General features: G+C 40.2%; 1 protein-coding gene across 5 annotated transcripts in view; it reads left to right on the plus strand.

Moving 5' to 3' along the window:
- The first annotated feature begins 2008 nt into the window (after positions 1-2008).
- POC5 (POC5 centriolar protein) overlaps positions 2009-19666 on the plus strand; it is a 41845-nt gene continuing 24187 nt past the window's right edge. For 2 of the 5 annotated variants that reach the window (XM_075067004.1, XM_075067003.1), the window contains exons 1-3: positions 2337-2407; positions 6022-6122; positions 13210-13360. In XM_075067004.1, coding sequence (XP_074923105.1) covers positions 6039-6122; positions 13210-13360 — 235 coding nt within the window. In that variant the 5' untranslated portion in view covers positions 2337-2407; positions 6022-6038. Of the gene's footprint in view, positions 2408-6021; positions 6123-13209; positions 13361-19666 lie in introns of all 5 variants that reach the window. The other 3 variants (XM_032765741.1, XM_032765742.2, XM_032765745.2) reach the window with 3 other exon arrangements.

The following is a 19666-nucleotide window of genomic DNA, read 5'->3' on the forward strand; positions in this document are numbered from 1 at the left end:
TATTAAAGAAGGAGCAATGTGCACCCTAAACTAGCTTGTGCTGCACAACACTGCATATACAAGAGCTGTTTGGGAGCTTAACCATGTTTCTAGTCAGAAGAGTGTGCCCCATAGGTAGTCTGGCACTGTTGAGAGAGAGGATGGTGAAAAGCCTTTTATTTCCTTTGACTGCAACTGTTCCCATGCAGTACAGGCAGTATTTGCCCCTATATAATGTAACTTCACATCTTGGTTTCTTTTTAGGAATATCAGATAACATTTGAAAGAGATTTTCTTTTTAGAATTTCACAATGTACATGTACCTCTTATGTGGAAACACTAATCAATCCTTTAATTGATGCATTCCGCTCAAGTGGAATGCGTGCTGGAGCAGTCTTTTAAATGTCCACATGCCATTGCAACATTTCTTTCACAGAAATTTGCCAACTGGGTAGAACTAGATGTATATTTTACCCCATATTAGTGGTAGGATGAGGTAGAAATGAAGCCATTATAAGGGACCAGGGCGTAAGTGGTCTGGCCTAGAGATCACAGCTGGGCTGAAGTCCACAAGTGAGGAACAGCAGTCAGTGAGCAGAGGTCAGAGGAATCACTAGAGCCAGTTTCAATAAGAAAAAGATTTGGGGTAGTGGCGGCAGGGCTCCGGCGGCAATTTAAAGGGCCAGGGACTCAGCCACCGCTACAGCCCCAGGCCCTTTAACTTGCTGCCGGAACACCATCGCCGCTACCCCAGGGCTCCTGCAGCAGGGTTCTGGGGATGATTTAAAGGCCCATGGGTGGTAGTGGCAACCGGAGCCCCAGGCCCTTTAAATCACTGCCCAAGCCCCTGGCTGCCGCTGCCACAGCCACAGCCCTTTAAATCCTGATTTAAAGCACTTGGATATTTAAAGGCCCCACCCCTTCTGGTAGAGGCCCCGCCTCCTCCTAAGGACTCCAGAGTACTGGTAAATCCTTTAAATTACTTTCACCCCCTGGGATGGAGATTGACTATTGCTTGGGATGAAGTTTTGTGGGGGTTTGGCTACTTTTATTTTGACTGTGTATTTTAGTGGGTGTTAAAACCTTTCTGTTACTTCTAGATGTGTTTAAGATATATTTATAAAAATCTAAAATAAAATAAAGTATATTATATTTTTGTGTATATTTGCTCTAAGTTTATACATTTAGATGCTGTGTTTCTTCTGTCATCAGGCTAGTGTCAGGCTAAATGTCATGTCTATTTCATAAGTTATCAGAGCTAGACTGTCGGACATGTGTCTGTTGTACACCAGATGGTGTAGCTGTCACCAGCGTAACTGGAGGCAGTGTGAAGCCATTTTATACCGCACCGCCTGTTCTACAAAAAGCATGATTTAAATGGTATCAGGATCAACAAAGAGACAAATGGGCAAAGGGACTCTCTATATTCCCTACTATATGCAAGTACAGCCTTAAAATTGAAGTTTGACTTTCTATTAATCATAGCCCAGGACTTATTGCTATTGGCCACCTAATGGTCACATGCAATGGAGTGATTTTGCTCCAAATGCCGAAGAGGTAGCTTTTGCCCAACATGCTGAGCGACACTGACAGTAAGAACCACAGGGGCACCATTCTCTCTACCCCAGCTGTCCTTTCTGAGGGTTTAAAACAACCAGTGGACATTGGGGTGACCTGTATGTGTTTTGGTGGATTTTTTTTTTAATTGGTGTATCTCCAATCTCCCAGAACTGGAAGGGACCTCAAAAGGTCATCGAGTCCAGCCCCCTGCCTTTGCTAGCAGAACCATGTACTGATTTTGCCCCAGTCCCCTAAGTGGCCCCCTTAAGGATTGAGCTAACAACCCTGGGATCAGGCCAGAACACCAGTGCGGGCAGCCCTGACGTGACTGGTGGCTTTAGTACGGATTTCCGCAATTGACAGGAGCGTCCCAGGCAGCCGTGGCCGTTAGGCCGGGCCCTAGCGTCAGCCACGCACAACACGTGCCCGAACCCACTGACGGCAACAGAAAACCGGCCCTGCTCACGTGACACCCTCACGCCAACTGCCCGTTCACTACCCGCCTTCCCGGCCCGGGCAGCATCGCTGGCCAATCAGCGGGCGGAAGCAGTCCTACCCACGGGGCACACGATGCCGATCAGAGACGGACAGAGCGCTCCACTCCCGGACCTCAGGCGCCCTGGCAGCACCAGCGGCTGCTCGCCGATTGGGGAGGCAGTTACCCGTGAGCCCCGCTCACGTTAATTGCGCACATAGTGATTGGCTGCGCTACGAAACGGCTATCCAATGATAGGATGCTTTACAAAAGTACTCAGAACCAATCTGAGAGGCTTTGGCTTTTACCGACGGCAGTTTGAAACTGTCAAGCTCCTGAGTCAGCCGGGGCCGCCCAAGGGAAGGCTGAGCCTGGAGGTGGGGGGCTACGCAGGTATGGGGAGCTCGCGGGGGTCCTGCAGGGGAGACCGAGTCCCTGCCAGCCACCCTGGGGAAGAAAGGGAGGGTGCACATCATACAGTGGGGAATCTCCATAGTTCTGTGAGGCTGCAGCGCCCTCCAGCTATTCCCCTCCCAGCCACGGCCCCTGATGCCCAGCCCGCCCCATAGCCACGGCCTCTCCCGTCCTTTCGGCCTCCCGCCCCATAGCCACGGCCCCTTCTGCCTCGCCCCTCCCCCATAGACACGGCCCCAACTGCTCCTCTGCCTCCTCGACCCATATCCTCTGGTCCTGTGTCTCCCTGCCCCATAACTACAACTGCCACTGCCCCTCTGCCTTCCCCCCCGCAAACTGGCCCCCACTAATCCATAGCTCCTACTAATCCCCTTCCATCCCCCATAATTGCAGCCCCCACTAACCATCCTGCCTCATAACCTTTGTGACCCCCTTGCTCCAATATCTACAGTCCTTGCTGAACTTCCCCACCCACCCATTATTCACAACCCCCACTGAACCCACCCAGCCCCAATGTGTGGTTATACATGAATACCATTAACATGTTTGTAATTTTATCTGAACTTCTATGTCCATTTGTGACTTGAGATTTTCACTGAAATCCTGACCCTCCCCCCTGCACACCTGTGCATAGATGAGTCTTCCCCTGGATTCCACACTCCTGTCACTCCTTCAGTTATGTCAAATCCCCAGCATTATTATCTATGACCTTATACAGTTAGCTTTGTGGGTAGCACTTGCAATTATTAGCAGTGCCCTTAACATGACTGCTTGTGAAGTTATCCACAGCACTCACAGAAGATGTGACCTTCCACCCCATATTTCAATACAGTAATAATCCCCTGCCCTGTGGGAGTCAGTAACCTGTTTTCTCAGTTGCTGCTCCTCCCAGTCTGCACATCTCAGCAGTATTATTGTTCAGTCTGACCTTGCTCTCACTAGTGCCCTTTGTAGCAGTTGTTCACCCACCATAGGAGCAACTCTACTGGTGGTACTAATGGTGGAAGCTCTAGAGTGACTATTACTTGGAAAATCCAAATACACAACTTAATAGTGTGGGTATCGCCTGTGTTTGCAAACTCAGGTGACGTAAGGGGGTGGGGGGAAGATGAAGTGAACCCTGGCTTATATAGAGAGGGGACAGATTTTCTTTTCTAACCTACAGAAAGATGCCCCAGCTAAGAGTTGTGTCAATACCAGGTTGTTTGTAACATACTATGCTTAACCAAAGAAAAGTAAACATTGAACTGATCTCAGATCCTCACTTAAAGTCAAGTGCTTTGCCCACTGACATCAAAACAAATAAGTTACTCCCTGCCCTAACTGGACCTTGATTTCTGAAAATAGTGATCTCAATGCAGTAAGCCAGTGTTTCTGTTTTGTTTTAGTGTGGGTTTCTTTATGAAATCTATTCTTCTGAATATAAACCGAGAGAATTCCAAAATTTAAGACATACTGGATTTTTTCTTTCAAATAAATGACCCAAACCTGAAACCGACAAATCTTGTACAACAAAATGCACAGTGAAGAAATATGAAGTGTTTTAGCAAATACTTTAAATTTCATTCTGTGTAGGGGGAGGGATAGCTCAGTGGTTTGAGCATTGGTCTGCTGAACCTAAGGTTGTGAGTTCAATCCTTGAGGGGGCCATTTAAGGAACTAAGGGTTTAAAAAAATGGGGATTTGTTCTGCTTTGAGCAGTGGGTTGGACTAGATGATCTCCTTCCAACCCAGGTATTATGTAGCTTATGGCACATTGGGCACTAGCATTAATTGGAGACTAAGCAGTCCTGTCTTTTTGAGTTTGGACCAGAAACAATCACAGCCTTTAAATTGCCTTTGAAGTGTACTTAAAATGTCAATTTCTCTGTTCTGAGAGTAACTTTCTATTCCCCAAGTCATGGATAATTCAAAGGCAGGACATGCTGCATCTCCTGTTTTTGAAGTATCTACAAGTCACCCTGAGCACTTGGAAACCAAAAGTGTGAATTTCAGCAAGGGATTAAGCATCCTAGGGCTTCCAGTCTCTCTAACAGATTTTGAATGAGTTAAAACAAATTCAAAATCATACTGGGGAAAGTAGCTTAAAGCTTTTCTTTATCTTTTTACATGACTGTATTGATCTTGGAGGCTACTGTAGCTAACTTGTTCTGATGTCTGCATATGCTATCCTCCACAAATATGAGTTTGGGCCCTGACAGCATACCTGCGCATCATTGAATTTAGTGGAGCTCTATGTGAGTGCAAGGATGTGCCCATCTACAGTCAGTTGCAGGACTGGGGCTTGGAATTATTAATTAAGGTGTGCTCCCATTTTTAAATCCATTTTATAAAGCAAACTATTTTATTATTGCTCTCTGCAATGTGTAAAGCCCTGACAACATTTACATCAAGTGACTGGATTTATGGATTTATATTTGGCTGTGTAAAAGTTCAGTCTGGTGAAATCTTTGCGTACATGATTTCTGCCTACAAAGTTTTCTTCCACACACCAGAAAATTAGTAAAGTTATTTAAATTCTGCAAGTATTGAAGTAAAAAACAACTATACTAAGGGCAAAAAGTTTATGTAGTGCAAGAAGAGCCTCTTCTGTTTTTTGTTTTGTTTTTTGTTCCCCTGCCTCACACACACACAAAACCCAAATAAACCCCAAAACTGTTTAAGCGATACTGGATGATCAATTAGCCTGAGTAATGGTGTCTCCCCACTCTTTAAAGTGCAAACATAACGTCCATCCACATTACTACACATAACTAGGGGAATAAGACACTACCTATTGCTTAAGTATCAGAGGGGTAGCCGTGTTAGTCTGGATCTGTAAAAGCAGCAAAGAGTCCTGTGGCACCTTATAGACTAACAGACGTATTGGAGCATGAGCTTTCGCGGGTGAATACCCACTTCGTCGGATGCAAGACTCTTTGCTGCTTTTACCTATTGCTCGTCATTTTGAAAACAGCAATGGATATACACATAGTTAAAAGGTGGTTAAATTCTATCATTAAATTAGCAGAAAGTAAAGGAATACTGGCAAATTAAAAATTATTCTTCTATCAGAAAATATCTATTTAAAAATTAGAAAATATTTTTTCAGTTTTCTTTTCATACTTTATTTCACTTGTATAAACAGCCAGTTTCTCCTGTCGTCTGTGTAGGTCTTTTTATACACAACCCTTTCCCCTGCCTATAAATGTTTGCATGAATGTACTTTAGACAAATCTTTCCTGTTCTCTTTTGCTCAGACACAGCTACCTGTTTCTCACCTGCACATCAGATAACCACACCAACCTGTCATACATTCTCTAATCAGTCATCCTAGCTCACAAATTCATACTTGACTCAATAATCATTTATTTATTCGCCCATTCTCTTCTGCATACCCTAAAATTAATCCGTTTTCTTCTGTGCCCCACAAAATCTACTGCCTTTCAGCAGGGACGTCAGCACCTTTCTTCCTGTTAGGGCTCAAGTCCTTTGACTCCTCCACGTCCCAGGTCCCTACATAGGGACTATCCTACCGAACTCCCTTGTTTAGGGAAGGGCCACAATCATTTGTTGTAACTAGAAAATGAAGTCCAGCTTCTCCTATTTTATAGAATTGTCTTTGTGCAGAATGTCATCAGATGAGGAGAAAAGCTCAAGTCCAGTTTTGCCAAAAGACTCAGATCGAGGCAGTTCTGTCTCTTCAGATCTTCAGGTAGGACAGAAGCAACTGCATTTAAACCTTTTATGGCATTTTATTTGACAAAGTGTAACTGTGAAGAAATGCTGTGGATAACTTTTCATTTTTTTTAATTTTTATTTATGTTAGGCATACAATAGAGAAATAAAAAATGTTAATGGAAGGAAGCAAAATAGAGAATACAAGCAAAATTTGAGTTTTTAATAAGCAAATAACCACACTGCTAATTTGTGCTTAGTAAAGATTCAAACTTGATGTAACTGCACAAAAAAAAATTAATATATGGAGCATGTGTCTACTTAAGCTTAAGAGACAAAACATTAATCCCAAAAGTAGAAAAGTGCTGCTTTCTTACAGCTGTTCTTACAGGTGTGAATTACCAAATTAAAACAATAAAATTGCTATTAAGAATAGAAAGCATCATTCTGCCTTTTGACTCTAATGGCTAACCGATATTCAAGATCTTGAATGTTGTTTCTGTTAAGAGGAAAAAACGATGCTAGTAGTTTCTTTGGTGCAATCCTGTTTATTTACAAAGAATGTACATAGTCCCGTTTCCTTGAACACAATAGGAATCAAACAGAAGGCAGTTTCTTTGCTCAGTATTCCAAGCCTGTTTTTCCAGCCAGCACTCTACCCAGAAAGTTCTCTCTTTGCTTTTTTCCCCAGTGTCATGGTGCAAGTACTTCCCGGCTGTCCTTCCCTGGCTGTCCTTCCCTTTCTGCTGCCTTATCCTTCTTTGATATTTATCTGTGTTTGCCCAGCTCCCATGCCCCCCAAAATAGCCAGTCTTCTGCATTTGCATTCTTCCCCCAGTGAAGCCTCTCTGCCCACATAGCTCAGCTCATGACTAGCCTTGCCTCTGGCATATTTTTTGGATGGTAGTTTTTATTATTTCAGCTATATGCTTTCCTAGGTTTGAGGCGACTGGAACACTATTTCCTCCATTAGCCTCTCTGACACGCTTCCTGTGCACTTTCTGCTACTTCTTCATGGAAATGGAGCCCTGCTGCCTACTTGCCTGAGGCCCCAAGGACCAGCACTGACCCATACGATACCCTAGTATCTCAAGTATACCCTCTCCCAGAACTCTGCCCAAATCATTGAGCCTTCCAGTTTCCTTTTTCAACAGACCAAATGGTAGGTATGGCATGTAACAGACACTTTGCTCAATATTCTAACACCATTGCACTCTGGTTAACAAATAATGCACAAGAGCACATACCATTTAGAAAACTACTAACATCCTAAACACAATGCTGCTCACTAGCTCATCCTTCCCTTGGGAGTCTTTGGGGTCCATCTGTGTTCAGGAAGGCAGGGTTCTCCATACTTTACTAGGCTTCTACATGGAAATCTTTTCAGCCTGAGCTAGTGAAAAATGATTGAAGAGTTACGGGATCAGCTCCTGTCTTTTTATAACCTTCTAGCCCCTCTGTCATGTGACCTCCTGGCCAGTGCTAATTGTTGATCTTGTTGCTAGGAGGATCTCTCCCTTGACAAACTAGTTCTCCAGGTTGAGAGCCTGTCTTTTGGTAGAGCAATTACTTTTGAGTGGTCAAGTACTTGAGTCAGTAGCCCTATTTTGTTAGCCCTTTGCCACCTACCTTTTGAATTGTAGGCCAATATGGAGGCAAACGTGCACAGAGAAGCTGCTACATTCAAAATGTAGTTTGCAGCTTGTTAAAGATATAGAGAGAGTTAAAAATCTCACAAAACTAATAAGCTGTGCAAAAAATCTCAAATCATCATAGGTTATACCCATGGTTCAGGATGGATCAACATTATTTGGAAAGCTTAGAAGAGAATGGTTTTGAGCTCTCACCTGGATTTGCAGAATCTCCAGTCTTCTTCATCCACAAGAATTAGTTTCATTAAAGAACTTGTATGTTTTGAATGGGTTGGTTTTTTTTGTATTCTTAATCTTTTGATCTTTTCAGCAACGATAACATGAGTCCAATATTAACAAAGATTCAACTTTCTCCTTTATTTATTATAGAGATATATTCAAAACATGTACCTTCAACCACAAAATAAATTACAATCCCTCTCTTTTTCCTGCTGTACCTTCTGTGGGACAGAATAGCATGAGGATGCATCACTGCTAACCAGGGGTGAAACTGTGGCACACTGAAGTCTAACAGAACTGCTGTTAATGTCTGTTGGGTCAGGATTTCACTCCAGAGGTCTGTGGTCTAAAGATGTCAGCCCATTCAGGTGTTGCTATACTTCCTCCCCCGCCTTTTTTTGTGACTGCTCGTTGATGTGGTATCTGGGAGGAAGCATGTTCACCCTCTCAGAACAGAAAAGGAGGTTGAAAATGACTGGCTTTTGGGAGATTTCAGTACCCACCCAAAACCAGAACTGTTTTATGTCTAGTGTAGCTGGTACATGGTTTCATCCCCTCTAACCTTTCCTTCAGTTTGTTCACACGCAGATTTTACAATACAAGTGTTCTGTCAGAAACCATAAGTTCCAGAAACCGTATGTCCGAACTTGTCTTTAATTGTCCCAAACAATGGATCTTCTATCACATCCCTTAAGAATCTATTCTACAGTCAGCTACATCTCAGTACAGGGGAGTTGAGCCTGATAATGAAAAGAATTTTTTTTTCTTAATGTAATCCCATTATTTCTAGTTATATATCTATGTATTGCTCCATCTCTAGCGTTAACGTTTTCAAATATTTGTAGACTTAAATTCCTGGTTGGCTGAGTCTCTATTGTTCTGAAACCTTAAAACAGGTCAGTTAGAGAGCTCCCCTGGCTTTACGGTTGATACAGTATGCTGTTGAAGATGTTTGTAAAGCACTTTAAAGGTGAAAGGTGCTGCTTAAGTTTTAAACATTAGTAAATGCAACCTAGTGGCACCTCCTTTCCTGATCAGAAATCACACTATAATATAAGCTTGGTCCTTAATGTAGCTCTTGCTTCTTAAAGCCACTGTAAACCACAATTGTTTTATGGAGTTTGAACAGATATTTCCTCTTATAGGAATGTAGCCAAAATAGGCTAATTTTGGCAACAAAAGAAAGTTTTGCCAGTTGGTAGAGAGGCATCCTAGCTTTCATTCACTCAGTGGAACAAGTGTGCAATGTTGAAGCCCCTTTCTCAGGTTGAGCTGATTTGGTTTCTGCCTGTTGGGCATCTATACATTTATCTGTTTGAACTATAGATTTAGAAGTGATTTATCTTTGCAAGGCATGTGCTTATTCCTCAAGTATAGTATATATATGGCTATGCCTCTTGTTGAATCCACCATCAGAAAACCTATCAGCAAGGACAATTTATCCATATTTCCAACACTTAAGTCAGAGGATAAGACAAAGGCATTGCCATATAACAAGTTCTGAAAATAGACAGGACTGTGTCTGTATTAAATTGTTACTGAATATCAGGCAGGTCTTGAGGTCGGCATGCGGATAATAATCATCCTTGTGGTTGGTTCAAAGTCTAGTCTAGTGTGACATAGTCACTATGGGTCAGATTTACAGAGATACTTAATATCTATAGACTGCTGCTGCTTTTCTTAGAACTATTAGTTTGATTATTTTTTTAATCTTGAAATCATAGAATCCTAGAAACAGGACTGGAAGGGATCTGGATACGTCATCGAGTTCAGTCCTCTGCATTGAGGCAGAACTAAGTATTATCTAACCCATCCCTGACAGGTGCTTGTCTAACCTGCTCTTAAAAATCTCCATTGATGGAGATCCACAGTCTCTTTAAGTAATTTGTTCCAGTGATTAGGTACCCTGACAGGAAGATTTTCCTAATATCTAACCTAAATATCCCTTGCTGCAATTTAAAGCCACTACTTATTGTTCTGTCCTCAATGGATAAGGAGAACAGTATATCACTCTTCTCTTTATAACAGCTTTTTACATACTTGAAGACTGTTACCATGTACCCCCTCAGTCTTCTCTTCTCCAGATTACACAAACCTATTTTTTTCTAGCTTTCCTTGTAGGTCATGTTTTCTAGACCTATAATCATTTTTGTTGCTCTCCTCTGGATTTTCTACAATTTGTCCAAATCTTTCCTGAAGTGTAGTGCCCAGAACTAGACACACTAGTCCAGTTGAGGCCTTATCAATGCTGAGTAGAATGGAAGAATTAATTTTTGTCTTACTTACAAGACTCTTGCTAATACATCCCAGAATGATGTTTGCTTTTTTTTGGAACAGTATTACATTGTTGACTCATATTTAGTTTGTAACACACTATAATCTCCAGATCCTTTGCTACAATACTCCTTCCTAGGCAGTCATTTCCCATTTTGTATGTATGCAATTGATTATTCCCTCCTGAGTGTAGTACTTTGCATTTGTCCATATTGAATTTCATCTTATTTATTTCAGACCACTTCTCCAGTTTGTAAAGATCATTTTGAATTCTAATCCTGCCCTCCAAAGTGCTTGCACTCCCTCCCAGCTTCTTTTTTTCAGCTGACTTTATAAGTGTACTCTCTACATGCAGATATTTAATAGAACCAGGCCCTGGACAGATCCCTGCAGGGCCCTGCTTGATATGCCCTTCCAGCTTGACAGTGAAGCACTGATAACTATTTTGAGTTTGGTTTTCCATCCAGTTATGCACCCACCTTATAGTAGGTTCATCTAGGCTATATTTCCCAGTTTGCTTATGAGAAGATCATGTGAAACAGTATCAAAGACTCACTAAAGTTGAGATATATCAGATCTACTGCTTCCCTCCATCCACAGGGCTTCTTACCCTGTCAAATAAGGCTATTAGATTGGTTTGACTTGATTTGTTTTTGATGAATCCATGCTAATTGTTACTTATCACTTTATGTCTAGGTGCTTACATTTTGCTTGTTTAATTATTTGCTCAAATTTCTTTCTGGATACCAAAGTTAAGATGATGGGTTGATAATTCCCTGGGTTGTTTATATGCCCCTTTTTTTAATAGATAGGTACTATATTTGCCCTTTTTCAGTCCTCTGATATATCTTCCCATCCTCCACGAGTTCTCGAAGATAATTGCTAATGGCTCAGATCTCTTCAGCCAGTTTCTTAAGTATTCTAGGATGTATTCCATCAGGCCTTGCTGACTTGAAAACATCTAGCTTGTCTAAGTAATTATTAACTTGTTCTTTCCCCATTTTAGCCTTAGATTTACACTGATGTTCACTACATTTTGTCATCCGATCACGCTAACCTTTTTGGTAAAAGCTGGCAAAAAAAGTCATTTAATATTTAGCTATTGCTGAGTTTTCTGTTATAGGTTTTCCCCATCTCATAGAATAATGGGCCTATTGTGTTCTCAGATATATTAATTTGCAAAACTAGGCTAAATAATCCCAACCTGTCTGACCTCCAGTTTCCAGCACTTTACCTCTAGAAGCCAATTTTATGCTTCAGTGGGATTTTGTAGTTGATGTGCAGCACTGAAATAGCTTTGTACTGATATTTAGAGCATGGGGGGAGGGAGGGGATAACATTTTGTATCTATGTGAACATTAAACCATTTGGGTTTTTTTATACTTCACATTTGTTGGCCACCTCTGCACTTCAGTGACAGGGTTGGATTTTTTTGTTTTGATTTTTTTGATAGGATAGAGGCATCGCCTTTTTTTAATCACTTAAAATGTTCATAGTCCACGTTAAATCTCATGGTTTGCTCTTTGCTTGTTTCAATTAAAAAAAAAATACAAACTTCCTTTCTGTCAGCATTGCCCTGTAACTTTCTATGGCAAAGTTCCATGCCATACATTTGGTGACTGTTTGTTTTAGATACATGAGCAATACTTCTGTGATATTACATGTTGAATCAGTTTGGATATACCGTCATATGTGTTCTTGCAAGTAATTAATGAGGTCTTACTGCGAGAAATGAGAACTTCAGAGGACTGGCTACATACTCTACTTTTCCCTTGGGTTTGGTATGAATATTTTGAGTGCTCAGGATGTAAATATTAAGCAGCATTACAGTGAGAAGAAGAGTGTGGCCAAACCATGCAACTTGAAATGAAAACATCTATGTTGCATCTGTGTGTCTTGCTACCTTCTTGCTGTCTGATTTTGAGCAGATGCATTAACCTTGGTCAAATAATTAATCCTTGCCCAGCTCACCATGCAGGGTTGCTATGAAACTTGATTTATCATTTGTGTTGTGTAGTGCCTTGAAAATAGAAGGAATAATGGGAGTAAATAGTGATTATGTTAGTTCACTAACAGCTTTGAACTGTTGATTGGGCTTTCATTTCCTTGACATCTCACTGTACTGTGGTCACAGCAAATTTCAAGGGAATCCAATTTAGCATTTCATTGTTAGAGGGCTTAGAAAGCTCAACCTTTAAATAGGAGTTTGTGATGCAACCTCAACTATAGTGGTGTCACAGGTTTGCTATAATACATAGCAGATTTCTGAACACAGTTTCACTAGAGGTGCTTGCATACTATGTAAAGTGATACAACCCATTTCCAGTATGCTACAATAACACACATTGAAAATCCAAGTTCTGGAGTTTATGATGGTGGTGAGAAGTTAGACTGGTCTTTGTTATTCTAATACGGTATAAATGTAACATGCAACAAAAGTTAAATATTTTAAAGTAGGTGAGAATAGTCAAATCAAATTTAGATGGGAAGACATTAAACATATATTCATTGTACAAACGTTGAAACCTGATTTACTCCTCATTGGCATCTCTGTGATAGGAATAAAACTATATTTCTTCATATACAATAAGAATGATGCGCAAAAGCAGTAGAAGGCCATCTGATAACTTACCGCAAGTGATTTGAAGAAATATTTGTCCAACTCTTATACTGTTTTTTGAAGGAATTTAGAGTGCTTCCTATTTAGAATGTGTAGTGTGTGGTCATTATAATGCATTAACTAGAATATAGTATGGGCTTTCTAAAATAGGAAATAAAAGGGAGCTAAGTCATTAACTCTCCCTATTAAATTGAAGGGAAACAGCTGAACCATGAAAAATAAGTAAAATTATTATTCTGCCATGTAATATAAAACTCTCATTTAAAAGCTAACATATCCATTTTCATTCCTTTCTTCCTGTGTTTGCATTTAAAGATGATGACAGTAGCTGTATAATTATTATCATCCTGTTGTGACAGGATGAATATGAAGAGCTGCTTCGTTATGCCGTAGTGACTCCAAAATTTGAACCGTGTGTCCTGAGGCAGTCTGAGCCTGCTGCAGAACTGACAGCACATGACAGATTTTCGAGTTTAATGGATGAAGTCATCAATCACCCTAAGACTCCAGGTAGTGTGTGGGGAGTGGTGGTGGTGGTGATGTGGGGGGAAATGTGTTTATATGTCTGAGTATAAAGAGAATTTTCATAACATAAATAGATACTATTATCTGAGTATCTGGTGATACTGATGATAGTATCTGGTGCATAATTTGAACTGCACCAGCTGATATAATATGCAAACTTGGTTACTTTAAGAAAAAAACCCTTTGTGATAAAGGGTTCTTCTAAATAGCTGCTATTCTAGAGTTCAAAACATAAATGTTGTGATGTAGTTAAAGCCTGTAGCGTTGTTTGTCTAATCTTAAGTTTTGTAGGGAATTTTGACATTTTTAAAGAAACTGTCAGCTTTATATCTTACTTTAGCTTAAATCTACCTTGTGTAATAGTTATAAAATAAGCTAAGGAGGGAGTTCTACTAACAGGGGATCCCAAAACCACTGTCTGTGGAGCACTCCTGATAGTTTGTGGAAAGCTGACTGGTTACATGGTGCTGGTGGTGTCATGGTATAATTCCCAAATCTGGACCTTAGCATCCAAAATGGGTACCAGCATGAATCCTCTAAGCTTAATTACCAGCTTAGATCCTGTAGTGCTGCCCCCAACCAGAAATTCCAGTGTCTGGTACACTTTGTCCCCCAAAAACCTTCCTTGGGGACCCCAAGACTCAGATTCCTTGAGTCTCACAACAAAGGGGAATAAACCATTTCCCTCCCTAGGTTACCCTGGAAGATACTGTAATTCAAACCCCTTGAATCTAACACACAGAGGAATTTCCCCTTCTCCCCCACCAATTCCCTGGTGAGCACAGACTCAATCCCCTTGAGCCTTAACTAGGAAAAAAATCAAACAGGTCTTAAAAAGCAAACTTTTAATAAAAAGAAAGAAAAAACATAAAAATTGTCTCTGTAATTAAGATGAAATATTACAGGGTCTTTTAGCTTATAACAAATGGATAAACAGCCTTATCCAGGAAAAATACAATTTAAAATATTTCCAGCCAACTACACATTTGCACATAAAGAAAAAACAAATAAAAAGACTATAACCGCCTTTTTACTTACTCACTATTCTGAATAGATAAGAGACTGTAGAAGGGAGATTGCAGAAACCTGGTTTCATCTCTAGTCCTGTCCAGGACCCTGAGAGAACAAAGCCAAACCCAAAAAGCCACAAACAAAGGCTTCCCTCCCTTGAGATTTGAAAGTATTTTGTTTCCTGATTGGTCCTCTGGTCAGGTGTTGTTTGTTAACCCTTTCCAGGTGAAAGAGACATTAACCCTTAGCTATCTGTTTATGACAGGTGGTTCTCTTAATTTCTAGTTGCTAAATCACAACAAAGAACTAAAAATGCATAAATAGTTTTCATTTTCCTGTAGGTGATTGCCATTGTTTCCTGATTGGTCCTCTGGTCAGGTGTTGTTTGTTAACCCTTTCCAGGTGAAAGAGACATTAACCCTTAGCTATCTGTTTATGACAGGTGGTTCTCTTAATTTCTAGTTGCTAAATCACAACAAAGAACTAAAAATGCATAAATAGTTTTCATTTTCCTGTAGGTGATTGCCATAGTTTCCATAGGGCTATTTTCCAATATGGAATGGGAGGGGAGATGGTCCACAAAGCGCACTCTATTAAGAGATGGTCCGCATTAAGTACAAGTATTTTCAATTTTTTTCAAATACATACTGTGGCAGGTTGGATCACAGAAACCCTCTCGGGAGCTGCCACCTGATGTGCCAGACTAGTTCTAGCCCTACCTTCCCTGACAACCCAGGACCCTAGCACCCTGTCTTGCTGAGCCAGACGCTCCCGTCTGCTCCAACAGAGACCCAGTGTCTGAATTACTTGCCCCAAAGCTGGAGCTTTACCTGAAAGCAGCTAACAGAAGTGTTCCTGTCTTTAACACTCAGATACCCAACTCCCAATGAGATCTAAACCTAAATAAATCTGTTTTACCCTGTATAAAGATTATACAGGATAAACTCATAAATTGTTCGCCCTCTATAACACTATAACAGTTGTTTGCTCCCGCAGATATTAACACATACTCTGAGTTAATTAATAAGTAAAAAGTGGTTTTGTTAAATACAGAAAGTAGGATTTAAGTGGTTCTAAGTAGTAACAAACAGAACAAAATAAGTCAGCAAGCAAAATAAAATAAAACGCGCAAATCTATGTCTAATCAAACTGAATACAGATAATCTCACCCTCAGAGATGCTTCAGTAAGTTTTTTTTCCTCAAACTGGACACCTTCCAGGCCTAGGCACAATTCTTTCCCCTGGTACAGCTCTTGTTCCAGTTCAGGTGGTACGTAGGGGATTCTTCATGATGTCCCTTTCTCTGTTCTGTTCCACCCATTTATATATCTTTTGCATAAGGTGAGAATCCTTTGTCCCTCTGGGTTTCCATCCCCCCTCGCTGGAAAAGCACCAGGCTGAAGATGGATTCCAGTTCATGTGACATGATCACATGTCACTGTAAGACCCCAAGCCTTCATTCCTCGCAGCCTGACTCACAGGAAGGCTTGCCTGCAAACAGAACCATCCAGTCAATTGTCTGGTTGATGAGAGCCATTAAGATTTCAAACCACCATTAATGGCCCACAGTTTGCATAATTACAAGAGGCCCTCAGAGTTATATTTCATATTTCTAGTTTCAGATACAAGAGTGATACCTTTATACAAATAGATGACCACACTCAGTAGACAATAAGCTTTGTAATAATACTTCACAAGAGACCTTTTGCATGAAGCATATTCCAGTTACATTATATTCACTCATTATCATTTTTATAAAATCATATAGACTGCAACATCACACATACTATGAGATTATATGTTCTTCTCTTAAGAAATGAAGATACTAGCAAATGACACCAAAATAAGAGTCTCCTTTTCACTTACATCCATGAGAATATATGATTTTCTCTGATGCCAATGACCAAGTATTGCCACTTGTTAATACCCTTCCACTGATGTCTTTGAACTGACAACTTTAAACCTAAGAAACCAGTGCTATGTATTACTTCAAAGTACCTTGGATAACTTTCCCTTTCATCTTATTAATAACATACTGTACTAATTTTTCCTAAGAACGTAGCTTTTCATGTTAGAGAGCTTTTGTAAGAGCAGTTTGAGGAAGAATGATAAGCATCATAAGATTAGACAAGACACAAAGCTTTGCTTTATGTGAAAAGATGCTCCAACATGGAGAGCATTTATTAAGATGCATTTTTTATCAATAGGAATCTGCTGGGTGTACACAATGTTTGACTAGTTTAATTTTTAAAATGGCTTTTTTTGTTTAGTTTTTTTAATTTTCAAGTAGTAACAATTTAACAGTTCTTTTGGATGTTTCAGGCCATAAATCAATGTTTTCAAGGCAGCAGTAGCAGCTGTGTCCCTTGTACTTCTCCTGCCACAGAGGTTTGGCCACTTAATCTGTGTTGTGAAAGCCACATTCATGCACTCTGGCCAACAACACCCTTGCTCCTACTCTCCCGCTCCCTTCCAAACACACAAATGCCACTTGAAGAAATGGTTGTTCATTTATAAGAGGAGCTGAGTCATCTTCTGAGCTGAGCCATTAGTGCATCATCTCCAAAACTTCTCCCCAGTGCAGCACAACCACAGTGGATTATTTGAACATAAGAAACTCTGTGGGAAGGGGTAGAAGGCAGGTTTTTACCCCGATAAGAGCACAGGAGTGGGAAGTGATACTGAAATACAGACAGACAAGGAATTTGAAAACTCATATTTGAGAAAAATTAATACTGTCATGGAAAGGTTCAAATGCAGTCTCTCTGTAGTTCTGTACTTATGAAGCTTATGTGCATGAGCATGAAGTGACCTCTCTGGGATGAGAAGAGGTGATGAGAATGCTTGTGGCTACATCTACACTACAGCTGGGATCAACGCTCTGAGATCAATCCACGGATGGTCGATTTAGCGGGTCTACTGAAGACCCACCAAATTGTCAGCAGATCGCTCTTCAGTTGACCCCCCTTGGTAATTCGACCTAAGGTATGTCAACTCCAGCTACATCATTCATGTAGCTGGAGTTGTGTAGCATAGGTCGACTTACTGCAGTAGTGTAGATGTAGCCTGTGTGTCCTGTATGGGAAGTGTGTCAGTGTTGTGTAATAAGCAGTAACATGCCCAATGCTGACAACTGGAGCCAAAGAAGTCATAGATCTGTTGAAGTCACAGAATATATGACCTCTGTGACCAATTTGTATCCTTAGTCATAGAGTTCCATGTTGTCCAACTCCTTCTAAAGTGAGAGCAGATGCATTTGGCATTAGAATCCACTATGATACAAATTATTTGAATTCAAAAGAATTTTTCTCTGGGCTTCAAATCTCCCAGCACAAAGAATGTAGTTCGTGGGGGAAACATTAATTATAATTGGTTAGTTTTATGTATCTTTGAGTTTCTCCTTCTGTAAAATGAGGGTAATGAGACTCATCCCCATTGGAAAGCATTTTGATATCTATGGATAAAAAGCACTAAGAGTGAGCTAGCTGGTATTAACACGATGATGTGAGTCAATAGGATTCAAACACAATTGTAAAACTCTAGAATTCTAGGACAGTTCTAGAACAAGTTGCTGGAAACCCCCGAGTTGCTGAGCCTGTGAAGGTAAATGGAAAAAGTCACAATTTTGTACCAGTTTGGAACAATATTACATTGCAAATCCCAGTCCAAAAATACTGCTGGTGTTAACTAGAGATTTCAGTTCCAACTACATTGAAATCAGTCTCCATGGATACAGTTTTCTGGTTCATCGTATGATTTTCTTCAGAATTGAACAAATGTTGTGCTGGATGCTGACATCCTCTTCAAGTTCAGTACCTTGCTCTTAACAGGATTATTTTTGGAGTATGATAATACTTGGTATAAGTAAAGGTAACAGAATCAGGGCCCCTAGACAGCAGCAGTTTGTTTGATTGCTCCTACTTTTTTGCAGAGTGTATTATAGGAAGCTCAACAGGCTGTCTGTCTGAAGAGAATACTGAGAATCTTTAAAGCTACTGTATACACCACAAATACGCATTTATGTTCAGTCAGGCAAAACAGACTGGTTACACTGGTATTTCTAGTATAAAACAGCCAAAACCTTGTGAAGGACAAGCTTAATAACCAAATAAGAAACTGAGAGATGTTTTCTCGCTGCAAGCTATCCTTCTAAAAAGGTTCATAAGTTAAAAATAATCTTGCATCCGAGGTCAGCGCTCAGGATTCTGTTTCTCTTGTTACGATTTATAACCTGACTATTTAAAGTTGTTTTTTTATACTGTGCTCATCAACTCTGTATCTGAGTGCTTAACAGTGTAGAATTGAATTGGAAGCTCTGCTTTAGTTTGAGTGGGTATTCTTGCTGTCTAAACATAGAACCTGAGCTACTAAATTGTCAGGTAAGAAAGGAAAAACTGACTTTTAGACTAAATATTTCCAGATAAACAATATTTTCTTTCATGGTTCAATTAAAACTGACAAATTGAAAAGGGAACTAAAGAAACTTTAGGTTCTTTAGAGAAAAAAGATTCACCTTTACTTCTCGTCAGTCCTCATTGGTAGTGAACTAACATTTTTTTGTGTAATTTAAAAAATTTTGAGTTCATAATTTGATAGTAATTTGTTCTGAACTTTAAAATGGAAACATTTTTCTAGACGAGCTATAGGCAAAATGTAGCCTCTCAGCTATGCTCCATTCAATTTATCCTGGATCATTTAATACCTCTAAAGATGTATGGTTTATCTGTTGCAATGATTTAGGCTCATTTGTTGAGTAGCAGTTCACCCATCACCCCACCCAATTAAAGGATCTTCAATTTCTGTACGTTCTACAGTTAAATGATTCCTTAAGGGGATGATTTCTCTTTATACTTGGATATGGAATTCCTCCGCCTCAGCAGACTTAAGCATAACTCTTACTAGACTCAACTTTCCACTATTAGAGTCTGCTGGGGACTATTTCTTATGCCATCTCTAAAGTTTGTGGTTATTTCAACTGATACATTTCACTTATTTTTGGTGCTTGTTGATCCTCCTTTCATAGGTCTTTTTTAAAAAAACGAAACAAAAAACAACCCACAAGCATAAGCTGACATTATATCTTTCCCCTGGAAAGCCTTCTGATTTATTTACCTGACAATCTTTCTATTCCCATGCAGTTTATGTGAAGAAGCAAGACTATATAGATTCCAAGGCCAGAGGGAACCATTAAGATCATGTAGTCTGACCCCATATAACACAGGGCATAGAACTTTCCTAAAACAATTTCTAGAATGTCTCTCTTAGAAAAATATCCAATTT

The sequence above is a fragment of the Chelonoidis abingdonii genome, chromosome 6, assembly GCF_003597395.2.
Source record: "Chelonoidis abingdonii isolate Lonesome George chromosome 6, CheloAbing_2.0, whole genome shotgun sequence".
In the NCBI taxonomy this organism is placed as follows: domain Eukaryota; kingdom Metazoa; phylum Chordata; order Testudines; family Testudinidae; genus Chelonoidis; species Chelonoidis abingdonii.